The sequence below is a fragment of the Equus caballus genome, chromosome 18, assembly GCF_041296265.1.
Source record: "Equus caballus isolate H_3958 breed thoroughbred chromosome 18, TB-T2T, whole genome shotgun sequence".
Classification (NCBI taxonomy): domain Eukaryota; kingdom Metazoa; phylum Chordata; class Mammalia; order Perissodactyla; family Equidae; genus Equus; species Equus caballus.
This window is the reverse complement of record NC_091701.1, coordinates 80,719,125-80,743,083: the sequence shown is the minus strand read 5'-3', so window position 1 is coordinate 80,743,083 and position 23,959 is coordinate 80,719,125. Positions and strand designations below refer to the sequence as shown.

Genomic DNA, 23,959 nt, shown 5'->3' with positions numbered 1-23,959 from the left:
GTGTGGGGCTGAAACCTAGGCCAAAATGAGGTTTCTTGCTAAAACTACTGTACTCACTCTGATATTGAAGATACCTTCAAGAGGGGAGGCTACTGTTTGGGTATTTTCTTCTCGTAAGTTTGTACAAATGAAATAATCTCTGTGAAGGCATTATCGTTTTATTGAAAGAAAAATGCTAGCCACATAGGAATCATAATGTGAGGACTCTTAAAAATGACCCCCTTTAAGAAGAGTTTACAGTAAAGGCCCTAATTCAGTACGTCTGAACTTACTGAGATACAAAACTCGCACTCACCCCTTCCCGCAGGAATATGTACAAAATGTTACTCATAAAACACTTGGCATGTAATCTGAGGGAGTTCGAGGGCCCCCTGAAACCAACCTTTGGACAGTGTAGACGGGTGATTGTAACAGACTCCCAATCAAGACCCCACCAGAAGCTCACACTTCCTGTGGGTTTACCCGGATTGAAACACGTACTATCAAAAGACAGGTCTCCTTCCAGTAAGACTGCATCTCTCTCAGAGAAACTAAAAGGCCGACTTGGCCAAATTCCTGCTGCTCTGAATTTGAGCAAAGGCAGGCTGTTGAAATCTATGCAAAACCTGACCTGGGGGGGGGTCCACAGGCACCATCAGCGGGACGTCACTGCAGACACCCAAACCTCCATTGTTCATGCATTAACGGCATGCGTGGGCCAGGCCCTCAGTACCAAACATCCCTCTTCTCCAGGCCTTCCACAATCCTGGGGGTGCTCTCAGCGGTGCCGCCATGTTTCAGTGATGCTCTGAGCATGCGCGCAACAGAAATGAACTTGTCGAAGACTTTACATCGTTGCGATGAACTGCGTATTTGAGTGAAACAAAGAGAAACCAGAAATACGTTCTTCCGGGCGCTCCTCTCTGGGGCTGCCCTGTCGATGCTGTCACTACTCATTGTGTTCCCTATAAGACGTGACCGACTCACAGAGCACCCACTCCAAAATGGCATGAAGGCATTGAGACTGTCTAGGGCTACTTAATAATTATATATTTTTCTCTCATGAAAGGCAAGCAGGACTGATGCCCTTTGACCCCAGGACTTTACCCTCACTAGTGGGAGCAGCGCTGCTGTGCCCCACCCACAGCTCCTCAGCACCCCCGGTTGACCACGGGACTTACTCCAAGGATTTGCACTTCTCAGCTCAAAGCCTCCTCTCACCGGAGCGCTGGACAGGCCCCAGTGCTTGGGAGCTGGCTCCTTCAGGAGCAACACTTAGCCAGTGACAATAGGACTTGAAAGAGAAATACTGCAACCTCCTTGCCCCTCGGGTGGGACAAGGTGTGAGTGCATCCCAGACTATTTTCAGGGGGTCCTAGCAGAACCGATCCCATTGCCTGCAGCAGCAACCTGCTGGTTTACGCACCCTGTACTGGCTTTCTTCCCTTCCCCTCAGGCGCCTTCCAACACCTCCCGGGATCCCTTCCCAAATTAAGTCGCTTGCTCTCAGAGTCTGCTTTTGGGGCAAACCCAGCTGGACTCCAGAATGAGGACATTTTTTACTTTTGAGTTTGTATTAGAAAATGATGGGAACTTTCACCGTTCCTGGTTATTGTTGTTGTTGCTACTGCAATAATCATACAGGGAGCTCCCCATATCCTTTACCCAGATTCACCAATTCTTCACTCTTTGTCCCATTTACTTTATCATTCATTCTCTTCCTTCCATTCTGTTCCCTTCCCCTCCAGCCCCTACCTTCTCTTCATACGCACGCATGCACACACACACACATATTATTATGTATACACAGCGTTATTTCCTGAACCAGCTGAGAGCAAACTGGAGACTTGTGCCTCTTTACCCCCAAATACTTCAGTGTGTATTTCTGAAGAACAAGGATATTCTGCTTTATAAGCACAGCACAGTTACCAAAATGACTTCTGGTTTCTTCTTACCCACATGCTTATGCTTTCTGGGGTCAGAACCATGCTTAGTCACAGAATGCCAGATGGCATTAAGTCACCAAGTCTTCCTCCTTGAGAAAAATACAATTTCCAGAATGAAGTTACACGGACAGTGATAAATGAGTCCTTGCTCTCCATATAAGTAGTGAAGACATGTCACAACCACAGTCTGGAGGCCAGGCCTGTGGCACTGCACTGTCCACCTGCCTCTTTTTGTACTTTCTGAGTATGAGACTGTGGTTATTACGCCATCAGCCTTGAGATGCCCCGGGGTCTTCTGTTGAGGGTTCCTGCATACACGTTTGTCTGACATCCCGGACCAGCCACGCAGTTCCCAGCCTTGTTGAGCCATCTCAGTTGCATATTTCAGGGTCTCTTCCTGGAAGTATGAGAGGCGTCTCAAATCTACCCATCCTCTGATCTTTCCCCCAGACCTGGTCCTCTCCCAGCATTGCCTCTCTTAGGGAATGGCATCATCACCCACACCGTGTGCGTGGACTCATTCTTGACTCCTGGCTTTGCCTACCCCCACACCTCCACACGCAACCCATCACCAAATTCTGTCAGTTCTTTCCACCACCTTTCCCCGTCTCTACCACCATCACCACCCTTGTGTGCACTACCGACATCTTTCGCCTGAACACGGCAACAACCTTTGAACTGGTTTCATCCACTCGAGCCTCCCTCCAGTCTGTTCTCCACCCTGCAGCTAGAGAAGACAAAATTTGAAACATAAATCTGACCACATCATCCTCCTGCTTAAAACCCGGGGATGGTTTCTAATTAGCGTTCGAAGGAACATAAACATCCTTAACTGAACCACCCATGTCTGACTTCTAAACTTCTCCTGCTCCACTCCCGCGGTCTCTGTTCCAACCACATAGCCTTCTTTCAGTCTCTCTGTTCAGTGGTTTTCTCCCCCACAAGGCCTCTGCACACATTCTTCTCTCTGCCTGGGATGTTCCTTCTTTCCTTTCTCTAACCCTCTTCAGATCATAGCTCCCCCCCCGCCTGCTGTGATTTCATCCAATTTCCCATTAGATTTCCTTGAATCACGTATCTGTCCTTTTTCACAATGGGCAGAGTTGCAGTTTTACCCTTTTTTTGTGATTGTACAATTACATCTCCTCCACTAGACAGTAAACTCCCTCGGACAGGGACTGTGTCTGTGGGGTTATCGTTATCCTCAAGGCCTGCAGAGTGTGCTGAACTTTGTAGGCAGGCAGTAAGTAGTTGCTGAAGGATGGAGTCAGGAAGGGTAGACGACTTTTCTAGCTCACTTATTTAGGCAAAAAAAGTTGCACAGTTAACTCTGAACAATCCTGGACAGGCCTGTGTTTTTAAAAAATCAGATATGGAAAAAGTGACCAGAAAAAAGGACAAACTGAGGAATTCAAGATGTTGACAAGGTGGTAACATAAACGACTTGTCTATAACCAACCCACAGAAGGCAGTCATCACGTGATCTTGGACACAACACATGCGGAAATTACTCCCATAAAACATTGGCTAGAAGCTCTGTCTTATATATGGACCTGATTTTGATGTTGGAAAAAACTATAAAAGGGTGTTGCCCAGTTCAGACCGTTTAGCACAAATTGTCAAAGGCACCAACATGGCAGTGGAAGGTGACGAAGCACAAACTCCAATTCTGATTTTATAGGACTGTTTCCAGCAGGAAAAAATTCAGTGTGGCCAACTCCTTCTCAAAATAGCTCAACGTGCTTATTTTCCATCTTAAACTTCTGCTGCAACAATTACAGCTCTTTCCAGTTCCTTGCAAAAACCCGGCTGTCAGACACTATCATTTCTGGAAACGGGTCTGCATTTGCTTCAGCTACATGCAAGCAATTAGTGGGTAGAAACCTCATCTGAGCAGTCACCACCCTGTCTTCGCATTTAAACAATGGCCAAGTTTAAAGGCCACTAATGATGCCCGAGAGCATATTGTTGGTGGAGAGCGGCCAATGAGAATTGCCAGGTTCCTACCTATTTAACATGTCACTCCATGTTCACCCATAAGGGTCAATTTTGCTGATTGTCAAGTGGGACAACTTTCTACTGGGACAAGACCCAACCACGTCTATCTAGGCTTAATTGAAGACTTGGAATATAAACAGGAACATATTCTGGATGCTGCTCCTTTTGGACCAACCCTTCCCACATTTGTACCACAAACGTTTGCCTTTGCTAGAAATAATGGAGCTGGACCAAGGTGTTTCCTGGCACAATGACTGAGGTCATGGGGCCTGTGTCACATGAAATCCAGGGCACAGATGGGTTCGTGTGGCACCTCCATGGTAATTGACTGCCAAAGCTGTCTTCTCTGGACTTGAAGCAACAAAGTCGGTAGAAGCCATCCCTCTATAGTTATCTGGCATTTATGTCTCAGCCCTGCCCCTGAAGATCTGCCAGGACCATACCATGAAAGAAGCAATGCTACTTTCCTGCTTACAAAAATTGCTGAAGGGAACCAACTGGTATATTTTTTTAAACACTAGCAAACAAAGAGGCGGGCTTTTAAAAAACTTACTGTTTAAAAGATACTTTAGCTGGAAGGAGCTGGGTATTTATCTATGCTAAGGGGAGCTCTGTGGTTCATAGCTGAGGTTCTCAGCAATTCTGAATGCCTATTAGGGGTCTGCTCATTTTAACTTCCCAGAGTTATGGACTGCAGAGACAGAGGGGGAGGTCAGCACAGCGAGGGCCGCCTCAGGAAAGGACGGTCACTGAATGCCTTTCTCCTCCCCGTTTGCAGCCAGCCTAGCACAACACAACTTGATTCATGGAGATCCTAGGGTCTCAGGGGCGGGAGAGAGCTGGACTGAATCCAAAGCCTGTCACTTATTCTTTGTGCAATGTTGGCCATGCCCCTTTGCATCTCTGAGCCTCAGCTTCTTCATCCATAAAAGAGGTATAGTAATATTTATTTCAGGATTTTCCCAAGAAATAAGTGAGGTGACATATTTAAAGTACCCACTGAAGTTCTTGGAGAATAAATACTTAACAAATGTTGGTACATTCCCCAGGCCCCATTATAGTGTTTCTGTGGAGGGCAATGCAGAGCGCGAGCTGGGTGCTGGGAACTTGGTCCATGCACTGGGAGTGTAGAGCTGTTCTGCCTGCACAGACCTAGCCCAGACCATTTCAACCACGTTTGTGCTCCCAGTAGGCACAGGATAATTGTCGCATGGAGAATGGAGCCATCTTATTTTTACTTAGGGAAAACTTATCATAGTGATATAAAAATAAAAATGATATGCTTCAAAAGTATTTCCCTTTTTTCCCGCAAATTCCTTGCAATTTGTCTCATTCTATTTTATTACTTTTTCATCACCCACGGATTTCAACATTTTTCTTTTTTTTTGGAGCTGTAAAAGACAATGAACATGGATGTATTTTTAACATGGTCTAAGATATCTTCCTTCCCACGAACTTGTTTATTCAAGAAAAAAGCTGATGAATTCCAACCTCTCCCTAACTTGTTAGCGTGGGATGATATCAAGTGGTACAATAAAGTGGAATAAAAAAGACCTTGGAAACCGGAAAGAACTGAGTTTGAATTTGCATTCTGCCACCTTGAAGATGGATGTTTTCTTTTACAAAGTGAGCATCATAGTGACTACTATCCAGCAGATGCTGAGGATAAAATGAGGCAATGTGTATAAAATACATGGCATGTGGTAGGTACTCAACATGCGATGGAGCACATGGTAGGTACTCGACCCGCGAGGGAGTGCATGGTAGGTGCTCGATGCCTGGCAGAGCACGTGGTAGGAGCTCAATACATTTGACGACATTCCCTTACTTCCTCTGCCTTAATCGTTCTTAGTTTATTTTCTTTTCAAACACAATTGGCTAGTTTAGGAGTAAACAGGACATCTCTAAACAATTTGCATGCAGATTTTGGTACATAAAAATGGGAACTAAACCACTGATTTCACTCTTAATTATTCCTGTTGAATAAGATCGTGTGTTCGTGCATTTGGGGAGGCACTCGCTTTTCATCCAAGATGCCTGCATGTTTTAGTGATGTAACGTCATTTTAAATTATCATAAAGCACAGACCTCACACACACATACAAACCAGATATTCTAAGTTCATACACTTGGTTTGTTCCGAGTGTCTCTGCCAGGATAAAACCTGTGCACAGCAAAGCCAGGACCTTGGGCGGAGGGACATCAGCAAATGGCCGGAAAGATGCAGAAGACAGAGGGAGGCGATGCAAAGTATACATGGTGCATCGTGCAAAACAGTTCAGCACAGTCAGGAAACTCACCACCACAATTCCAGCGCAGCGAGCTTTTGGAGGCAGATGGCGGAAGGACAAAACAACAGGAAAACATCAAGAACCACCAAGAATGTGAGAAATTAGAGATACAGCAACTCTCTAAGCAGCTGTCTAGGCACAAAATAATCTTTTCTTCTCTTTTGGCTGGAGAAATGGGAGAGAAATGCTAAACTCCTTTAAATATACACAAGAGGGCAAACACGAAGTCAGCTTACCAAGCTTAGTGTGTCTCAAGTTCAAGGTAATGTCAGATCTGGCATTCTTGAAATAGCAGGCACATACTCTACCTCTAAAAACAGTACTTAACCATCAAATATGTAACAGTTTAGAATTTTCTATGGAAAATGAAGGAAAAGCAAAAATCTATAGAATTTAATATATAAGGTCCATCAAGATTCAGTTAAAACTATTTTGGAGACATTAGTACTGTAATGGGTCTTAACATGTTTTAAATCACTAATATTCTAACTAAACTCATAATGGAAGCCTTTGACTGAATAATTAATATCAAATATTCTAACTGGCACTGAGGATATATTGGCTATGAGGAAATGATGAAAAGTTTCATTAAAATGGACTTTTATCCAAGGAACTAAGTGACATAAAAATGATATGGCAGTAGCATTAACCCCCGACCTCAGCTGTTTGGCATCTTGAGGCTGTATTACGTGCTCGGGCTTTTTGCATTTTTCAGGAAGTTTGAGTTGACAATGGAGACATCTTAATCTCACAAAGAATTAAGTCTCTGCTAATTCATCATTTTGTCCTCTGCATTGAGTGAGGTGGTGTCAGGGGGGCCAGTCAAACAGGCAGCTGACTCTGCGGGTGGGGGAAGCGGAGACTCGGTTTCCAACACGGGGAGCCCAAGGAGAAGGGATGGCAAGTCTGACCTGGTGGGTAAAGAGCTTCACTGATTCTCCAAAGGCCTTAAACTCTGTCCTGTGTGGACATGGGCCATCTAGACAAGCTCTGTAGCTCATCCCAGCATCCCTGGGGTCAGGGCCACAGTCACAGCTATGAGCTCTGAAAGGTGGCTTTTCAGGGAAGAAAAGGCTGTCCAGATCAAGTTGTGCACCAGGAAGGTGCTGGAGAGACCGGCCATGGTTCGCCTTATCTAGACGATGGGCGACAGTCCCCGTCTACAGACTTGCAGAGAGAGAGTATTTGTGGCTGACACGGCCTCATACTCCTGCTGAACGTTCAGCTGGCCGCTGTGACTGAGGGAGCGGTACAGAGATGCTCGGAAAGCATCTTCCTTGACAAATGGGCACGTGGCAGAGAGAAGCACTCAATCAGGCAGTGTGGAGACTTTGTCAACTTCGACAGACAAGATGGCTGAACCCCCACTCCCACGGGACACACTCCCACACACACATATTCACCTGAGGTGCTGATTGCTCAGTGCTCACAGAACTCATTCAGTCACTACCAAGATTAGTGTCAGCAGAGACCAGAACACTGGCATTGGTGGAAATCTTCGCAGAACATGAATGTTACCATCATCCACTTAGCAAATGCTGTAAAACAAAGCCAGTTTGGCAAAGGAAAACCCAATCGCTGTGGGCAGAGCAGAAGCTAACCGGAGGAGGAATGAGCGAAATCAGAGAGGGAGAGTGTCTGTAAGCAGTGAGGCGAACAACAACTGAGGATGCAGACGATGCCCAGACAAAACGCTTTTGGGGATGATGGAACGCAGAGGGAGCATGGGTGCTGCAAGCTTCAGAGTCAGCCTGCACTTGTGGCTGGAGTCTTTCTGGGGATGGCAAGGACATATGTGGACGAGAGAGCTGGAGCCAACGAGATGAAACACCAGAAATGTGACAGCACCAGTGTGTTCCTACGGCGCATTCCCCTGCTCTGAACACAATCCCCCCCCAGCACCAAAACACTGGAAACTCTCTTAGAAAGCAAGTGTATTTTGGGTTCCTAGGAAGCAAGAATAAGCTGTTTGCTCCTTCTAAAGTTGCTGTTTCTACCACAAAGCAGTTCGAGTATGTTGCTTCCCTTTATACAGCCAAGTTAAAGCCCCTGGAGATGTTCCGAGCGACGTTTCGCCCTCAATAACTTAGGTAGCACGGGTCAGAGCAACGCAAGGACTGGGAGGCAGGGGACCGAGCAGGCCTCTGTCCCCATCCGTCTCGGGGAAGGGATTCTTTTCACCACAAAATTCACTGTCATCTCTTCACTTCTGGGTAGGTATTATTCTTAATCTTAAAGAACCAAGTACCAATTTCCAGATACCGCTTTTCCAGCTCTCAGGAGTGTTCTAACAAAAGAGGATTTTCTTTTCGGTAGGCAAAGCATATTGCTTAATGTTCATCTAGCAATTATGCGCTAAACTGTTCATATTTCAAGGGAAGGACCCAAGGGAACAGGAAGAGAATTGATTTTATGGCAGCATTACAGAGACGGTTGAAAGGCAACGCCTAACCTGTGTATTAGCAACGTTCGGTGCCATGTATGAAGATGACTAAGGCCTGTCCTCAGCGGCACTTCCAGTTTAGTGAGAGAGACAAGCAGATGAGCCAACAAGATGAGCGGGTGTGGTGACTGCAGAGTCTGTGTCTGACTCTGAGCTGGATAACCCGAACCCCGGAAGTTAAATGCGCAAACTCGCAGCCAGACTGCATGGGTCCAGATCCCGGCTCTGCCCCTTCCGGATGTTGAACTGGGGCAATTTCACTTCATCTCCCTAAGCCTGTGTCCTTGCCTATGGGATTGGGATGATGATAGGGTTGCTGTTGAGTCCCAGGGTTGCTGTGAGCACAAGAAAGCCAGGAGACGCAGAGCATTTAGAACAGTGCCTGACACACAGTAAGTGCTCAAGACGGGTTAACTGCGTAAAGTCTGGACTTCTGTTGAGTCCAGGGAAAAGAGACATTCTCATTGAAAAGTCAGTTCTTTGACTGGAAAACAGGGTCCTGAAATAAATGGTCACAAAAGCTTGGCAGGAATTCTTTCCCATAACTTACTTATGTAAAAACAAATCTATTCTCATCTGTACACCAATTTGTATTAAAACCTGCTATATACATGGTCCTATGTTAGGTCCTGATGATGGGTGTAAAAAAAGAAGGGTATAAAATAATCTCCCTTATTTCAGGAGATTTATAATCCCCCGGGGGTCGTAAGGGGCAGCAAAGGATGGTGATCTAATTCAGGGTGTTTGCAGCAGCACTGGTAAGGTGCCAACCACATGCGACAGAAGTTAAGAGGGAGAAGAGCTGAAGAAAGATGACAAGGACTCAGGTTGGGCTTGGGGACTTTGAGGTGTCTTGGAGGTAGAAGGATGGATATGTCAAACAGGCAGTTGTAACTGGGATCACAATAAAAGGGAGCTCTGAAGGTCAGCCAGGTTCATTTTGGAGTCCTCATCGCAGTGATGAGAACCGAATCCACAGGAATGGTGGAGGCTGCTCAGAGAGACTCTCCATAAAGGAAAGGGCTGGAGGCAGAACCAGCTGGCAGTCTCAGCGGTGCAGTCAGAAGCCTGGGGCAAGAGCCTGCAGTGTTGGTGGCTGGTGTGGAAATAGAGCCAACAGGTATAGGCCGCTTTTTCCTAAAGTAGGAACTGTAGGAATTGGAGGAGGAAGGAGGGGTGGGAGAAGGGCTCTGCTTTCCCTGATGGACTAGAGTCAGCTTCATGGGGTAGCGCTGCCGCCAGAACTCTGCTCAGCTGTGGATCATTACAGCTGCATGCTCTGCTCTGCCCCATCTTGAGCCAACAGGAGCCACCCCATATCTGTCCTGGGAGCTGGAGCATCACGCTCAGTCATCCTGGTTAACTCACATTGGGTATAGTCTCCACCAGCGGGGAGACCCTAGGCCTGAACCTGTCTTGTTGGTAGGGGCTGTGGCCTCTGACCCAGACCCGAGTCAGCATCCTCTATCCCTTACATGAACTCCCTGTCCATGAGGATTGTTGTCACCCAGCAGGTCCCAGCACAGCTTGTCACTCGATCATCTCAGCTGGCTCTGTCCTCCTGCCTTCACCATCTGGACCACTGGTCCTTCCCAGAGTTGGCTAATCCTTCAGCCTCGGGTATAGCCCCGGCCCGTCTCCATGCAGCTGTTGGCTCTCCCCTTCTCCACACCGTGGGATTCACAGTGGACTGTGCGGCTGAGCCTGTGCATGTACAGCAGGAGGAGGATGGAGGTGGGGGGAGCCGGAGAGAGGGGGGTAGTCAATGGTGCAGGGTCCCTGAGAAGCCAGTGAGAAGGAGCTCTGTGCAAGGGTTTGACTCATTAAAGAAAGGAATATGTCTTCCCCTGAGATAAAATTAAAAAGCGCTAACAACATAAAAAATCCTCAAGCTATGTCAGGCAGGCTCTTCACTAAGGGTTTGTATTATTATATTTAATACTCGTACTGGCACTACACAGAGACCCTAATATCATCCCCAATTTGCAGATTAAAAAGCTGAGCCTGGAGCAGCTAGATCACCTGTCCACGATCTCACAGGTGACAAGTGACAGATGGGGCTGTAGTTACGGCCTGACTCTAAGTCCTGCCCTCCCATCTCCCCTGGGAAGTGTGGGTTAGTGAAGACAGCGTCTGAGCCGTAGGGAGCAGAAGTTGGGGAGTGAATGTGGAGTGTCTCCAGGTCGTAAAGGAGAGGAAGTGAGGTCAGCCCTGGAGACTGGGTAGGGGCTTAGTCATCCTTGCAGAACTTACGGAGAGTGGAAGAGGGTTGGAACGGCCGCTGTGGGACAGTCAAGGGAGTCGAGAGCTCGACTGAGAGGAATTCTGGACGGCAGCAGGGCCCAGCTGGGGCTGGTGATGTGAATTTTGTGGTGGAACAATAAATGCAGTTTTATGAGTTTCTCCAGCAACCTTTCGCCGCCCACGTACGTGGGACCACAGAAGAGAGGCGGAGGCCTTTCGCTCCCTCCTTAGGACTCAACGCTTGATTACAGGCCCGGAAGAGCAACATCATGTGCCGATGCTCCGAGCCATCTGCAGAGAAGGGATAATGGGATCCCAGGGGGCCAGGGATGGGCCAGGTGGGAATGATGGAGGCTGGCGATGGGAGAGGAGAGAGCTGGCTGCTGAAGGACTGACCGTGAGGAGGCCTGTAAAATCAGCATGGGGCCCTGGAGAATTGAAAGGGGCTTCTAGGCTGAAGTGAAAAGAAGCTGTTTGCAAAAATACACACACTGATGTTCACACATTACAGCAGCCTGGGAAACAGCCGCTTCCCTCTCATGCAGGGTGAGTAATAATTTGTGTCAGGCAAGAATAAAGGAATGCTGATTTCATTCTGTTTACTACCAATGAAAATTGGGGGCTGGATGGGATGGTAAAGCGCTGGCCCGGGTAAAAGCGTGGTTGCTTGCTAACGAGCTTGTACTGCAACTGCGCTCTGCTGTCCAAAGCAGCACCCTCAGGAGAAAAGAAATAAAGTCATTTTTCTTCAGAGGCAGAAGATTCAACATTGCTTAACAATAACACTTAACATCTTAGCCCTTAGCCTTAGGCCATCTCCTAACTACTGAGTGCTAGGCACTGTCTCCTTCCTGGGCCAGCTGGGGCACTGGCCTTATTTTGTGAAGTGTCATTTAGCCTGCATGGGCCTGCTCTAAAGATGACAGAGTTCCCTGAAAGCATAGCAGGGTGCCCTTCGACTGACCGGGGCTCCCACCAGCTCCATGCGCTGGGGGCATTTTCTGTCTGCATCGATGGCTCCCAATTTGGCATATAAGTCAACACTGTTGAGTTTATCTTAGAAACCGCTGTGGTGCTCTCCACCAACAGAGGAGCCCAATCAGTCAGCAGCATAATAAGTCCCCTGTAAGGTTGGCCACCGACTCCTATCCTATAGATAGCATTATTGTTATTTTTAATTAAAAATTTAACTCCATAAATATTTGAAAGCTCCCTGCCTCTGTGACGAAGAGGGGGAGCCGGTGCCTACAGAGATGTGCCCGCCTCACTCTCCTGGCAAAGGGAGGGAGCAGTGGGGCTGCTGTAATTCAATTAAACGGCCAGTAAAATCTCCGGGGGTGGGGAGACTAGAAAACCAGGCTAATGTCGCCCACACACCGAGCCGAGTCTGAAGCCCTTCCCGGAAGCCAGCAGTGTGCCTGCCTCTGCCTTCTGCACCTCATGGGTGAATATGGAACCCCGCATGGACCAGAGCACACTGAGGAGGGCGCTTTGCATCTCCCCTTTAGAAACTGAGATGGAGCCTCAAGTCTGAGCCCCCTCCCCATTGAAAAACCAGTGCCAGGGGCTGTCACACATTTGTCTGAGCCCTAGTTCACCTCCAACGTGGCTGCTTCTGGTTGCCAGGTAGCTGCAAAGGTCTGTTTGCACGAGGAGTAATCACTCCTTCTGTTGTTGCATGTGTGAGTGGACCGTTGGTCAAAATTGTTTTCCGTCTAAGATGCTTCCCTTTCAACTACAGTTGTATTCCCGGGCTGGCGGGGTTTTGTCGATTCATATATTGTGATGATGGCTCCAGAGCTACAACATGAATGTACTGCCTTTGTCAGAAAACTCTCTTTGCACTGTTTAATCCTAAAATAGACTCGTTTAGAGTCAGCTGTGATTGAGTATTTCAGGGCTTATTAGTAAAAATAAACAGGAGTTGGAAATCCAGAGGCCTTTACGCTATAAATGCTAATCTCAGCATCTGTTGCACTGTCATAAAGAGGTGATTTCCCATCTCTGCACTAGAGAGTTGAGTCCTGAGGATGGGCTGGCACTGCGTCTCCAGTCTGCATAGTGCCAGGGCCTGCCACACAGATGATCAATAGATATATGGGGAATGAATGAATGACTGAAATTTATAGAATTTTCGATGTTTTGATGTGCTTATGATTTGCATAAAAAAACCCATTTCCGAAGTCTGAGTGCAAGCTGGCCAGGAAGACGTGAAACTGTTTCCAGTTTTCCTTTTTTCTTCCCTCTCTGAAGAACATACTACTTCCCATCTGCCTTAACCACAATTTCCATACACTTCAACATTGGAAGCCAGAAACTTTATATTTAAAAGAAATTTTGGAGACTACTTCCATTTTTTCAAATAAAAACAAAATTCTAGGCCAGGGAAAAATAGGGACAGGAAAGAAATGAAGGATGAGAAAAACTATGAGACATCATATAAAAAAAGAAACCAGGGAGATAAATAAAATACAGTTGTGTATTTAGCGTGTAGGTCCACACCCAGGATCTGAACCAGGGAACCGGGGTCTCCGAAATGGAACGTGAGAACTTAACCGCAGGCCCCTCCCCTTCTCTTTAAAAGGAGACATTCCATAATGTTTCAGTTTTCTAGCTGGCATTCACGGTTTTTTGGCGTTCTTCGTTTTTTGTTTTTTATTCCAAACTCACTAATTCTCACACTCCTGACTCATTTAACCCCCCTACTCTCTCCACTGTACGTGATCTTGGAAAGCCTTCCTCTTTGTCATGAGCTACCCATCGCAGATAAAATTACTCTTCATCTCACAGATAAGAGCACTGTGTCTCATTTTCAGGGGTGTCTCGTTACAGCATCAGCGGATAGTGGTAGGCCAGAATCTCCAAGCCTTTTCCCGCGCGGCTGCTCTGCCTGCAGTTTCTGTGCCTCATAGCCATATTTGCTCATGGCCTAGAGAACACGGTCAGATTCTAAATCAAGCCAAGAACACTTTCCCAGGCTCACATTTCTCTCCTGCTTTTTAACACCCGCACGAAGCCCCAAGGTTAAGCTTGGCTCGCCCTTCCTCGCGGGTAACTCCTAGGACAGAGGATTTGCTATTTTATTGTCTCTAAGCTTGGTGCAGGATGTTCAATACCACTTTTATAGCAATGGCTTAGGATTTCCATTCATGATCCAATATTCTTGCTGACATGTTCAATTGCAATGATATACTATTTTCTTCCCTTAAAAAATAACCCACAAGTGTTCAATTATGAGCACGGTTCTGAAGATGGCAATAGGGTTGCAGCAGATTATACCGTGGTCCCTATTTCAATGCCAGAGTTCTATTTCATGTAGATCCTCTTTATCTGGGGTGAGCTGGGGATGGGAGAGCCCTCAGTGACCTACCTGGGTAGGGATGCGTACTGTCTCTCCATCCCCTCAAAGCGGAGGTTGTGTGCGCTCCCATCTGGACCCATTCCAGACACCTGTGGAGAGAGAAGTAATTAGAGATGAAGATCCGTTATACACCCTGGGTACTGACAATGCATCTCAAAATTATAATCAGCGCACAAATGCTGGGGCTGCCTGCCAAAAATCCACCGTGGAAGAGCATGCAGCACCCAGGATCGCCGTAGGAATGGATGATCAAGCCACAAACACAGCGTTTAACAACAAAGTCACTTCTTTCAAAAAAAGGTCATTGTCAAACTGACTCCTTCCTGTCACTACACCAGGGATGTTCTGTAGGCTGTGAGACTGCTTTTTTTTCTTTTTAAACAGCGTTTAGTTTCTAGAATTGTTCTAGTCTTACAGAACCATTGAGAAGATAGTACAGAGAGTTCCACATAGCCTGAACCCAGTCTCCCTATTGCTAACACCTCATGTTAGGGAGGTCCATTTCTTACAATTAATGAATCACTCTTGATATACTGTTGTTAACTAAAGCCATAGTTTATTCAAAGTTCTACCTAATGTCTTTTTCTGTTCCAGGATCCCATATACATTCATGCATCACGTCTCCTGAGGCTCCTCCTGGCTGTAAGGAAGACTGTATCTTTAAAACTCCCTTTTCCATGAAAGCTTTCTTTACCAACAGGGCTTGGTGACAGGCAACTCTCTCCTGCACAGCTTCCATGAAGCCCTCCCCCACCCAGACCTCCCATGGTTCCCTCCCTTACGCACGACCACAGAGGAGTGATGGACCGTTCTCTATCTGGGGCTGGTCTGTGTTATTTTTTGTCCCTTCTTATGCACCTCCTGTGTTCATCTCTCTTTGGGTCTCTTCCATTAGCCTCTGAGATTCTGAAGGGCAGTGTCTGGCCCCAGTAGGTTCTCAGTAAAGTGTGTTAGTTTCATGAATGTAAAGACTTTGTATATAGTCCTTCTGTATCTATCACACCAACCAAAACCAGGATGAACACATACATCCTGTTCACATCACCTGAACACAGCCTGTTCTCGCCAACATGTGGTTTTGTGGACCACTCATGTGCTTGCTCGTGTGCTGGGGTAGTCCTCACATAATGGGCATGGGAAGGGTAAATAAAAAACCTGGACCCTCATAATGCGGGGCAGGGAGAGTTTCCCAGTAAACACAGTGTCAGTAAGGGAATTTTTTCTAGGTAGTACCCAACCTGCAAGTTATTTTCTTCCTTCCAAATATCCCAGCTTTCTAGAAAACCGCCATCTGGGCTTGGGCGGTGTGTGTAGGGAGGGTTTTCTGGGGGAGGTGTTGCAAAGCAAGTAGATATGCTCTTTTAGAGTAAGAAAGACTATTCCTGGCATTGAATCATTACAGGAGGCCCTTCAGAGAGTGTCCTGCAAACCCCTTTATAGTTCCCCAATATGGCTGGCGATACTTGAAAGGGCAACAGCCCAGGGAGCTACCTAGGTAAGGGTGAAGATGGCACACACAAATTTCAAGGCAACTGCAGAGAGACTGAGAATCCCCTGCATTAGGAAAAAAGCCTCGATTTAAACCACTGACCTTTCTAACAAAGACCCCAGGCCAGGATGGCGTCAGATAGGGGATGAGTAAAAGGCACGGAAGAAGAAGTGAAGGATAGAAGCACTGATCTCCGCTACTCCAATTTAAGGTTTGTTTTGTTTGTTTTTAGCCTATTTTTTATGGAGGAAGAATTAAAATGATTACCAGAAGGACGCTGAAGATGATTAATTGTGGTTGTTGGAAAAACATTATGCTTATGTACTCTAGCACAGCTCTAGACGTCTACAACTAACCTTCTTCTTGTGGCCACCAAACTGCATGTGAAGACTTGGAGCGCTCTTATCTAGAACTGGCCTGGCCTAATGACAGCAGTCAACGTTCTGGTTCCTCTAGAGGTAGCACCTATATGCTTGTTGTTCTTCTGGTGGGCTACCAGCACACTAGATTCTCTGAGATGTGGGATGATCCTTAACGTCATGGAACGTTCATCAGAAATGAAGTAATTCAAGAGTGATGTACGACAAGGTATGGTCAGTGCCATTCAGGATGTTACTAACAGCACAGATGACACCGGAAGTGTTAGCAAAAACTTCATGGGAGCAGCAGCACGTAGGGATGGTGGCATGCTGTCACATCCACAATTATTCTGTTCTTCACTGTGTACGTATTGATGTGCTTCTTCATTACTAGTGTGACATCTTTAACGCAATCACCCAATCAGTGACTACTGAGCACCTGCTGTATGCAAATACCAGGCTAGGTACTATGTTCACACCAATGAACAGAACTGGATTTCTTCACTGCTACGAATATAGAGGTGGCAGGCCTGCAAACAATTATGGCCCAATGAGGTCACTGCTCGATTGTGAGTCTGAGGAAGGAGGCATGGGAGTCTGAAGGGATAGATCCCAAAGTCCACCTGGGAGAGTTGAAGACAGCTTCACATGGGTGTTGAAGCTTCATCTAAAACTTTAATATGGATGAGGAGGAGGTTTTTAGGGGGAGAATGCTGTGAGATTATTAGGGGAAGGCATTCTAAGCAGAGAGAACAAAAGTGAAACAACATGGAGGCATGAGAAAAGACGGTTTTCAGGGCATGTCAAAATTTTGGTAAAGGAAGAAACAGGCTATGAGGAAAAGGCTGTTAGTAACAGTAGTGACAGCACCCCTGGTGTTACTACTATAGTACAACTGCTATTGCCTCTACTGCAACTTTTTTTTAATGGACTTTATTTTTCAGAACAGTTTTAGGTTCACAGCAAAATTGAGAGGAAAGTACAGGGGTTTCCCATATACCCCCTACCCTTACACATGCACAGCTTCCCCATTATCAACATCCCCCAACGGGTGGTACATTTGTTACAATTTGTGAAGCTACATTGACCCATGATAATCACCCAAAGTCCATGGTTTACATTAGGGGTCACTCTTGGTGCTGTGCAATCTTTGGGTTTGGACAAACGTATGATGACTTCTACCCACCATTGTAGTACAATACAGAGAATTTTTGCTGCTCTAAAAATCCTCTGTGCTCCACCTATTCACCCCTCCCCTCCCCCAATTCTTGGCCACTACTGATCATTTTACTGTCTCCATAGTTATGACTTTTCCAGACGTCATGCACTTGGAATCATACAGTATATTTTTATATTGGCTTCTTTTGATTAGCAATATGCATGTAAGTTTCTCCCATGTCTTTTGATGGCTTGATAGCTTATTTCTTTTTAGTGCTGAATAACATTCCATTGTCTGGATGTACCACAGTTTATTTATCCATTCACCTACCGAAGGACATCTTGGTGGCTTCCAAGTTTTGGCAATGATGAATAAAGTTGCTATAAACATCGATGTACAGGTTTTTTGTGTGCATAAGTTTTCAGTCCTTAGGGTAAGTACCAAGGAGCACGATTTCTGGGTCGTATGGTGAGAGTATGTTCAGTCTGGTAAGAAACTGCCAAATTATTTTCCAAAGTGACTATACCATTTAGCATTCCCACAAGCACTGAATGAGAGTTCTTATTGTTCCATATCCTCACCAGCACTTGGTGTTGTCAGTGTTCCAGATTTTGGCCATTCCAATAGGTATAGAGTAATTGTTTTAATTTATATCTCCCTGATGACATATGATTTGGAGTATTTTTTCATATGCTTATTTACCACCTGTTTATCTTCTTTGGTGAGGTGTCTGTTAAGGTCTTTTGCCCATTTTTTAATTGGGCTGTTTCTTTTCTTATTATGAGGTTTTAAGAAGTTTTTGTATATTTTGGATAATAGTCCTTTATCAGATATGTCTTTTGCAAATATTTTCTCCTAATCTGTGACTTGTCTTTTCATTCTCTTGATAGAGCTTTCGCAGAGCAGAAGTTTTTAATTTTAATGAACTCCAGCTTATCAATCTTTCTCTCATGGGTCATGCCTTTGGTTTCCTATCTAAAAAGTCATTGTCAAACCCAAGGTCATCTAGATTTTCTCCTATCTTCTAGGAGTTTCAGTTTTTCCTTTTACATTTAGGTCTGTGATCCATTTTTAGTCAGCTTTTGTGAAGGGTGTAGGTCTGTGTCTAGATTCATTTTTTTGCATGTGGGTGCCCAGTTGTTCCAGCACCATTTGTTGAAAAGACAACCTTTGCTCCATTGTATTGGAGCAAAAGACAACCTTTGCACCTCTGTTAAAGATCAGTTGATTATATTTATCTGGGTCAATTTCCGGGCTCCCTATTCTCTTCCATTGATCTATTTGTCTATTCTCTCACCAACAGCACGCTGTCTTGATTACTGTAGCTTTATAGTAAGACTTGAAATCAGGTAGTGTCAGTCCTCCAACTTTGTTCTCCTTCAATATTGTGTTGGCTATTGTGGGTCTTTTGCCTCTCCATATAAACTTTAGAATCAGCTTGTTGAGATTCTTTAGAATCAAAAAAATAACTTGCTGGTATTTTTATAGGGAGTGCATTGAATCCATAGATAAATTTGGGAAGAAGAGATCTGGACAATATTGAGTCTTCCTATCCAAGACCATGGACTCTCTCTCCTTTTATTTGGTTCTTCTTTGATCACTACTACCATTTAACATTTATTTGGTGCTTAGTATCTGCCAAGCACAATGCTAATGTTTTATTTGCATTGTCCCACTCAATCTTCCCAATAACCCCAATGGTTGACCCATTTTTCAGATGAGAAAACTAAGTAGTTGCCAAAAGTCATACAGCTAGTACATGGGAGATTTGAGACAAAGATGAGGTCTGCCTGACCCCAGAGTCCAAGCTCTGGAGACACAGACATGAACCAGATCTTGGAGGAGCTCATAAGCCAGGCCAAGGAACTTGGTGTTACCCTTAGGTGATGGAGGAGCCATTGAGAAGTGCTACTTGATAAATGACAGGACAAATTTACAGGTTAGAGAGATTATTCTTGCCATAGTGTGGATGTTCCAGTGACAGTCTGAGCCAGAGATAGTAAAGGCCTAAACTAGAGGATATTCAAAAGGATGAAGACAAGGGAGTGACAAAAGGATGTTAAGGGGGCAGGTTTAGTAGGACTGACGGAGGATTAATGGGAAGGGTGTGTCTGGAATAATGCCCAAGTGTCTGAGCTTAGCGACTAGGTGGGTTTGGTAACCATCACCAAGACGAGAATTAAGGAAGAACAGATATAGGGGTAGGGGTAGGGGTGGGAGGAGTGAATACTGAGCTTCAGTTGGGACATCTGATGGAGATGTCTGACAGATAATTGAGTATAAAAGTTTGCAACTTAGAAGAGAAATCTGGAGTAGAGATGTAGAATTGGGAACATTCAGCTTATTGAAGGTACTTGCAACCTCAGGAAAGAATCAGAACGCCCAGGGTGTCTGTAGAGACAGAACAGAAGAAAAGGCGTGGAATGCGAATAGAGAAAAATACTAACAATTCTCCTAGGAACACAATCATTTAAGGGGCAGGCAAAAAAAGTTGAACCCAGGAGAAAGTCTGAGAAAAAGTCATTGGTCTATCAGAGAACTAGGAGAGAGTATTATGATAGAAATCAGGAGAAAAGAGTTCCACGAAGGAGGGAGAGGTCAGCAGTGTCAAAACCAGTCAAGGGCTTCAGTAAGACAGGGACCGTGGTGTATATGGTGCGCTAGCCCGCTTTATCCAGTCCTCCACCCTGTGGAGTGTCACCCTCAACTGTGGAGCCTGGAAGGCTAAAAACTTCCCATAATTCCCTTGCTGTCCATGTAGTGGGTATGGTTTAAGTTCAGCCATATCATGTAAGAAACGGGATTGAGACAGTGGCTACACTTGACTGTTTGTTCTGGCAGGACTAAAGCTGTGCTGGCTTTTCCGGTGGCCATTCTGGCAGATGCGCCATGGCTAGTTTCTGGGGGGGAGTGTGGCTTCTACCGCTAGCTGTGGAGTTGGCTGCACTAGAGGTGGCCTCCTGATTGTGGCCCCTTCCTAATTATGGTGGCTCCTGATATGGGCATTGTCACGTGGCTATGGAGCCGAAACCTTCCCGCAAAGAAGTCGCAGCAGCTCCTTTGGTAGCCTGGTCCTGTAGTGTGGCTTGGGAAATCATTCCTGAGAGCTTATCCAAGAATTTGTTTTTCTTAGCCTCCCTTAAGATTTTGTAAGCCTGTTAATATGGTCTAATAAATTTGTTCCTGCTTAAACTAGCTAGAGTGGATTTTGCTCTCTGCCACTGAACAGTGACTAATAATGCCTGCAAGAGGATGTTGGAATTGGCAATGGGATGGCGATTGGTGCTTTATTGAGAGTGATTTCAATGGATTGATGGGGAGAGAGAGCCAGACTCTACGGTGTTGAAAATCTTTATAGTTTTCTAATAAATAACCAACCACTGGTTGTGCTGTCTTATGTTATCATGCTCAGAAAATGAGATGAATACTTTCAAATAAATGAACATTTGCTAGTGTCTCTGAAGTAGTCAAATGCTGAATACTCTAAGACACAGAGATGAGAAAAAGTCTTCTCGCTCAGGGAGACACTTTCAGTTAATGGAGGTGATGGGAATAAATTTGTGTCCCATTATTTAAAAAACAGATGTAACTGTTTTTTTCTTCGTAAATGGTTATTGTGGAAAACCAGTCAGAGAAGACCTCTGTTGACATTTATAAATATATCCATATTTTAATGGTATAGAGAGTTTTTTTCCCACTATTTATTATTGGCATTTTCCTGTGTTATTAGGCATATTTCATGAACATGAATTTTAATGGTTATATAATATTCTATTTGTGATAAATCATAATTTATCTTATCTCCTCCTGTAACACGGTAACTTTTAATAGCCCAATCAGAAATGGTGGCAATATAGATTATTGTCTTGAGTACAAAGATTCTTGCAAAGAGCTGTGACTTGAGGGTAGGAAATTGCGGAGAGAGGTTGCTAAAGAGAAGCTCATGATTAAGTTGTACTTAGTCCTTAGGAAGCTGGGCCACTTCAGGAGAGAGGGAGGGAGAGAGAACAGACACAGGCATTTATAAGCTCATTTCTCATTTTGCTCCATGCGCAACGAGACTCAGAAAATGTTCCTGCCTGAAGAATTCCTTATTAGGTAATTTCCATCATCACAAAAAAACAAGGTCAGCAGCTTTGATCCAATTAATGTTTTTAAAGAAGCCCTTTATCTCACTTGGTATCGTGCAGGCTTTTTTTTTTTTTTAAATGTAATGACCTAAATATACGTCTGATAGAAATAATCTTGACTTAAGCCATAACAGAAACCTAGTCTTTTCCACAACAGTGTAATGTTAGAACTTAGGCGGAGGTTCAGGCATATTCATCTTTCTCTACTAACCAAGTTCGGGCAGTGGAACTTCAGAGAGCTTATTTCAAGCAACTTGAGTGACCCATCCCTTGGCGTGCCTTGCACAAGGCCACCTTCTTAGGCTGGATTATGACAGCTTATGACAGCCTATCAGGAGGGCTTGGTGTTTAGGAGGAATGTTGAATTAAGATGCTTTTAGTCCATGGGAGTTCTCCCAATTTCGTTCACTCAGTGCCTGCTGCCAGCTGGGGTGTTAAGAGCCTTGTTAAAATAAAGCTATTAGTCTTTTCTCTACAAAAGCAAGGAGCTTGCTCTTACAGTCAGGGTTCCTTAAATTAGTATGTATTTCTAGCCTGGCATTGCTAGAATCAGCAGTTTCATAAAGCAATATACTAAAGAGGCCATTTGACCCCCCTGTTTCCCCCATTTGCAGATTAATGGCAGATGGGAAGATTTAATGCCCTTTCAAACATTTTTTAACAATTCATTAAAAATAAAAGAATAAATCACACAAGATTTTCTGCAAATGTCTGACGGTAAAAAGCGGAAACAATTCAAAATTAACATGTTTTCCAGTTCCTACAGGTTAGGAAACATTTTTGCCAATGTTGTAATTTATGTCCCATAAGTCAATTTTCCCGAGGAAATTTAAAAGCTGCTGTGACGGAAAGGCTGGGCAAAGTTGTAATACGGCTTATTCACCTACATGTAACATCCTCAGCTACAAATATGTCTTACTCAGGTCCATCATAAAAAAAGGAGTTCATGCTGCTAGACACATCATAAGGTTAAGATGCAAAGTAGAAAAATTTAGATGCCATTTTAGGAAATATGCCTTTCATTTCATGTTGGTATCATGACAGATAGTTTTGAGCAGCTTCCAAAAGCTTTCTTTTCATTACGTTGCTCTCACCTAGCTATAGTTTTGGCTGGAAGATTTTTAAAGGAATCAACATAATGAAAACATCCAAAAAGTTATGAACTTGGCTTTGAGCATCTTCTCATATTGAAACATTCTGTTAAAATGCTACATGTTTGGAGGGAAACTAACAATGCTCCATTTAAACAAAAAACAAACCCTAGTCAAAATAGGTTGTTCGCTTATTTCTCTTTGGCAATGTGAAGTGTTTTATGCTGGAGATATGTATTTACAACTATGTTATCTAGAGAAACAAGCATCCATGTGCTTGTTCAAACCATTATTTCTCAAGTGTTTATTTTCTCTAATTTAATTTAAGTAATTTTGTCAGATAACTGGGTATTCGGCTTATAGACTAGCTTAGAACATCTGCTAGCTAGAACATTTAGAAAATACAGCAAATAAAAATCTTTTAAAAATAACTCTTGGGTAAGCCTTTTAACTGCTCTGTGCCTACATTTCCTCCTTTGTAGGATGTTGGAATTAAAACATTGGAGTTAAAATAAATCCTTGAAGTCCTTCCTAACTTATGCACATTAATAAAAGTTATCTTGCATATAGTTTCCACATTATGTTAACGACTGACACTTTGCTAATATAGTAACTATATGTAGGTACATAATTATTTTAAAGCAGAATGACAAAGATAGCAAAGTAATCTGCGACATTATAGAACTATAAAGCATTTATTAGATTATAATATGGATTTCAGCATTAAATCTTATGCCATCACCACCTGAGTACTAGCTGTATGTACACCGGGCCACAGCATCTTCATACGTAAACTCTCTCTCTTCTGATCATCTTCAGAGAAAATAAAATCAGACATCTTTTGCCCAGCTCTGTTTGTGTCTGGGCCTAAGATACAGTTACCATAGAAACTATGATTGTGGATACAATTTTACAAATTTGGCTTCATCTATCAGATGTACTTCGTGTGTGAGTGTGTGTGTACGTGTATGTGCTTGTGTGTGCATGTGTGTCTTGCCAATAAGCTTGAAGAGCAAACTCTGGCTCTACATCTTTAATTAAAGAGCCAGACACCATTCCTCGTTTCCTTTTCCCCATCTGTCTACCTACAAATAGAGAGATTGCAACACTGGCAGAAATATAAACTCTCACTTGAGAGAAGACAAAGGTCTGATGAAAAGATGAAGAAAAGGTATTAGGAAAAGCATCCCCTAAGAAATCTGTCTGTTCACCTGTTCGGTATTTTCCAGGAACAGAGCAAACATGAACACAGCGGCATCCGCCTTAGTTGCATTAATTACGAGGTCTAGGATCCATACTTACTGAATTTGGTTTCTAATTGTTTCTTGGATGTAATTTGTGAATTATTTGTCGCTGTGCTGTATTACTATACTCTGTGACAATGTTCTTTACTAATCCTAAAAGAAACAAAGTTGACCCTCAAAATATATCCAGTCTTAAAATGATATAATAGTCTGTTCATATTGTTT

The 23,959-nt window shown here is 44.3% G+C and overlaps 1 protein-coding gene across 13 annotated transcripts in view; it reads right to left on the bottom strand.

Moving 5' to 3' along the window:
- PARD3B (par-3 family cell polarity regulator beta) overlaps positions 1 to 23,959 on the bottom strand; it is a 921,213-nt gene that overhangs the window by 36,269 nt on the left and 860,985 nt on the right. For all 13 annotated transcript variants that reach the window (XM_023622589.2, XM_005601746.4, XM_070242147.1 and 10 more), the window contains one exon: positions 14,272 to 14,351. In XM_023622589.2, coding sequence (XP_023478357.2) covers positions 14,272 to 14,351 — 80 coding nt within the window. The remainder of the gene's footprint in view (positions 1 to 14,271; positions 14,352 to 23,959) is intronic.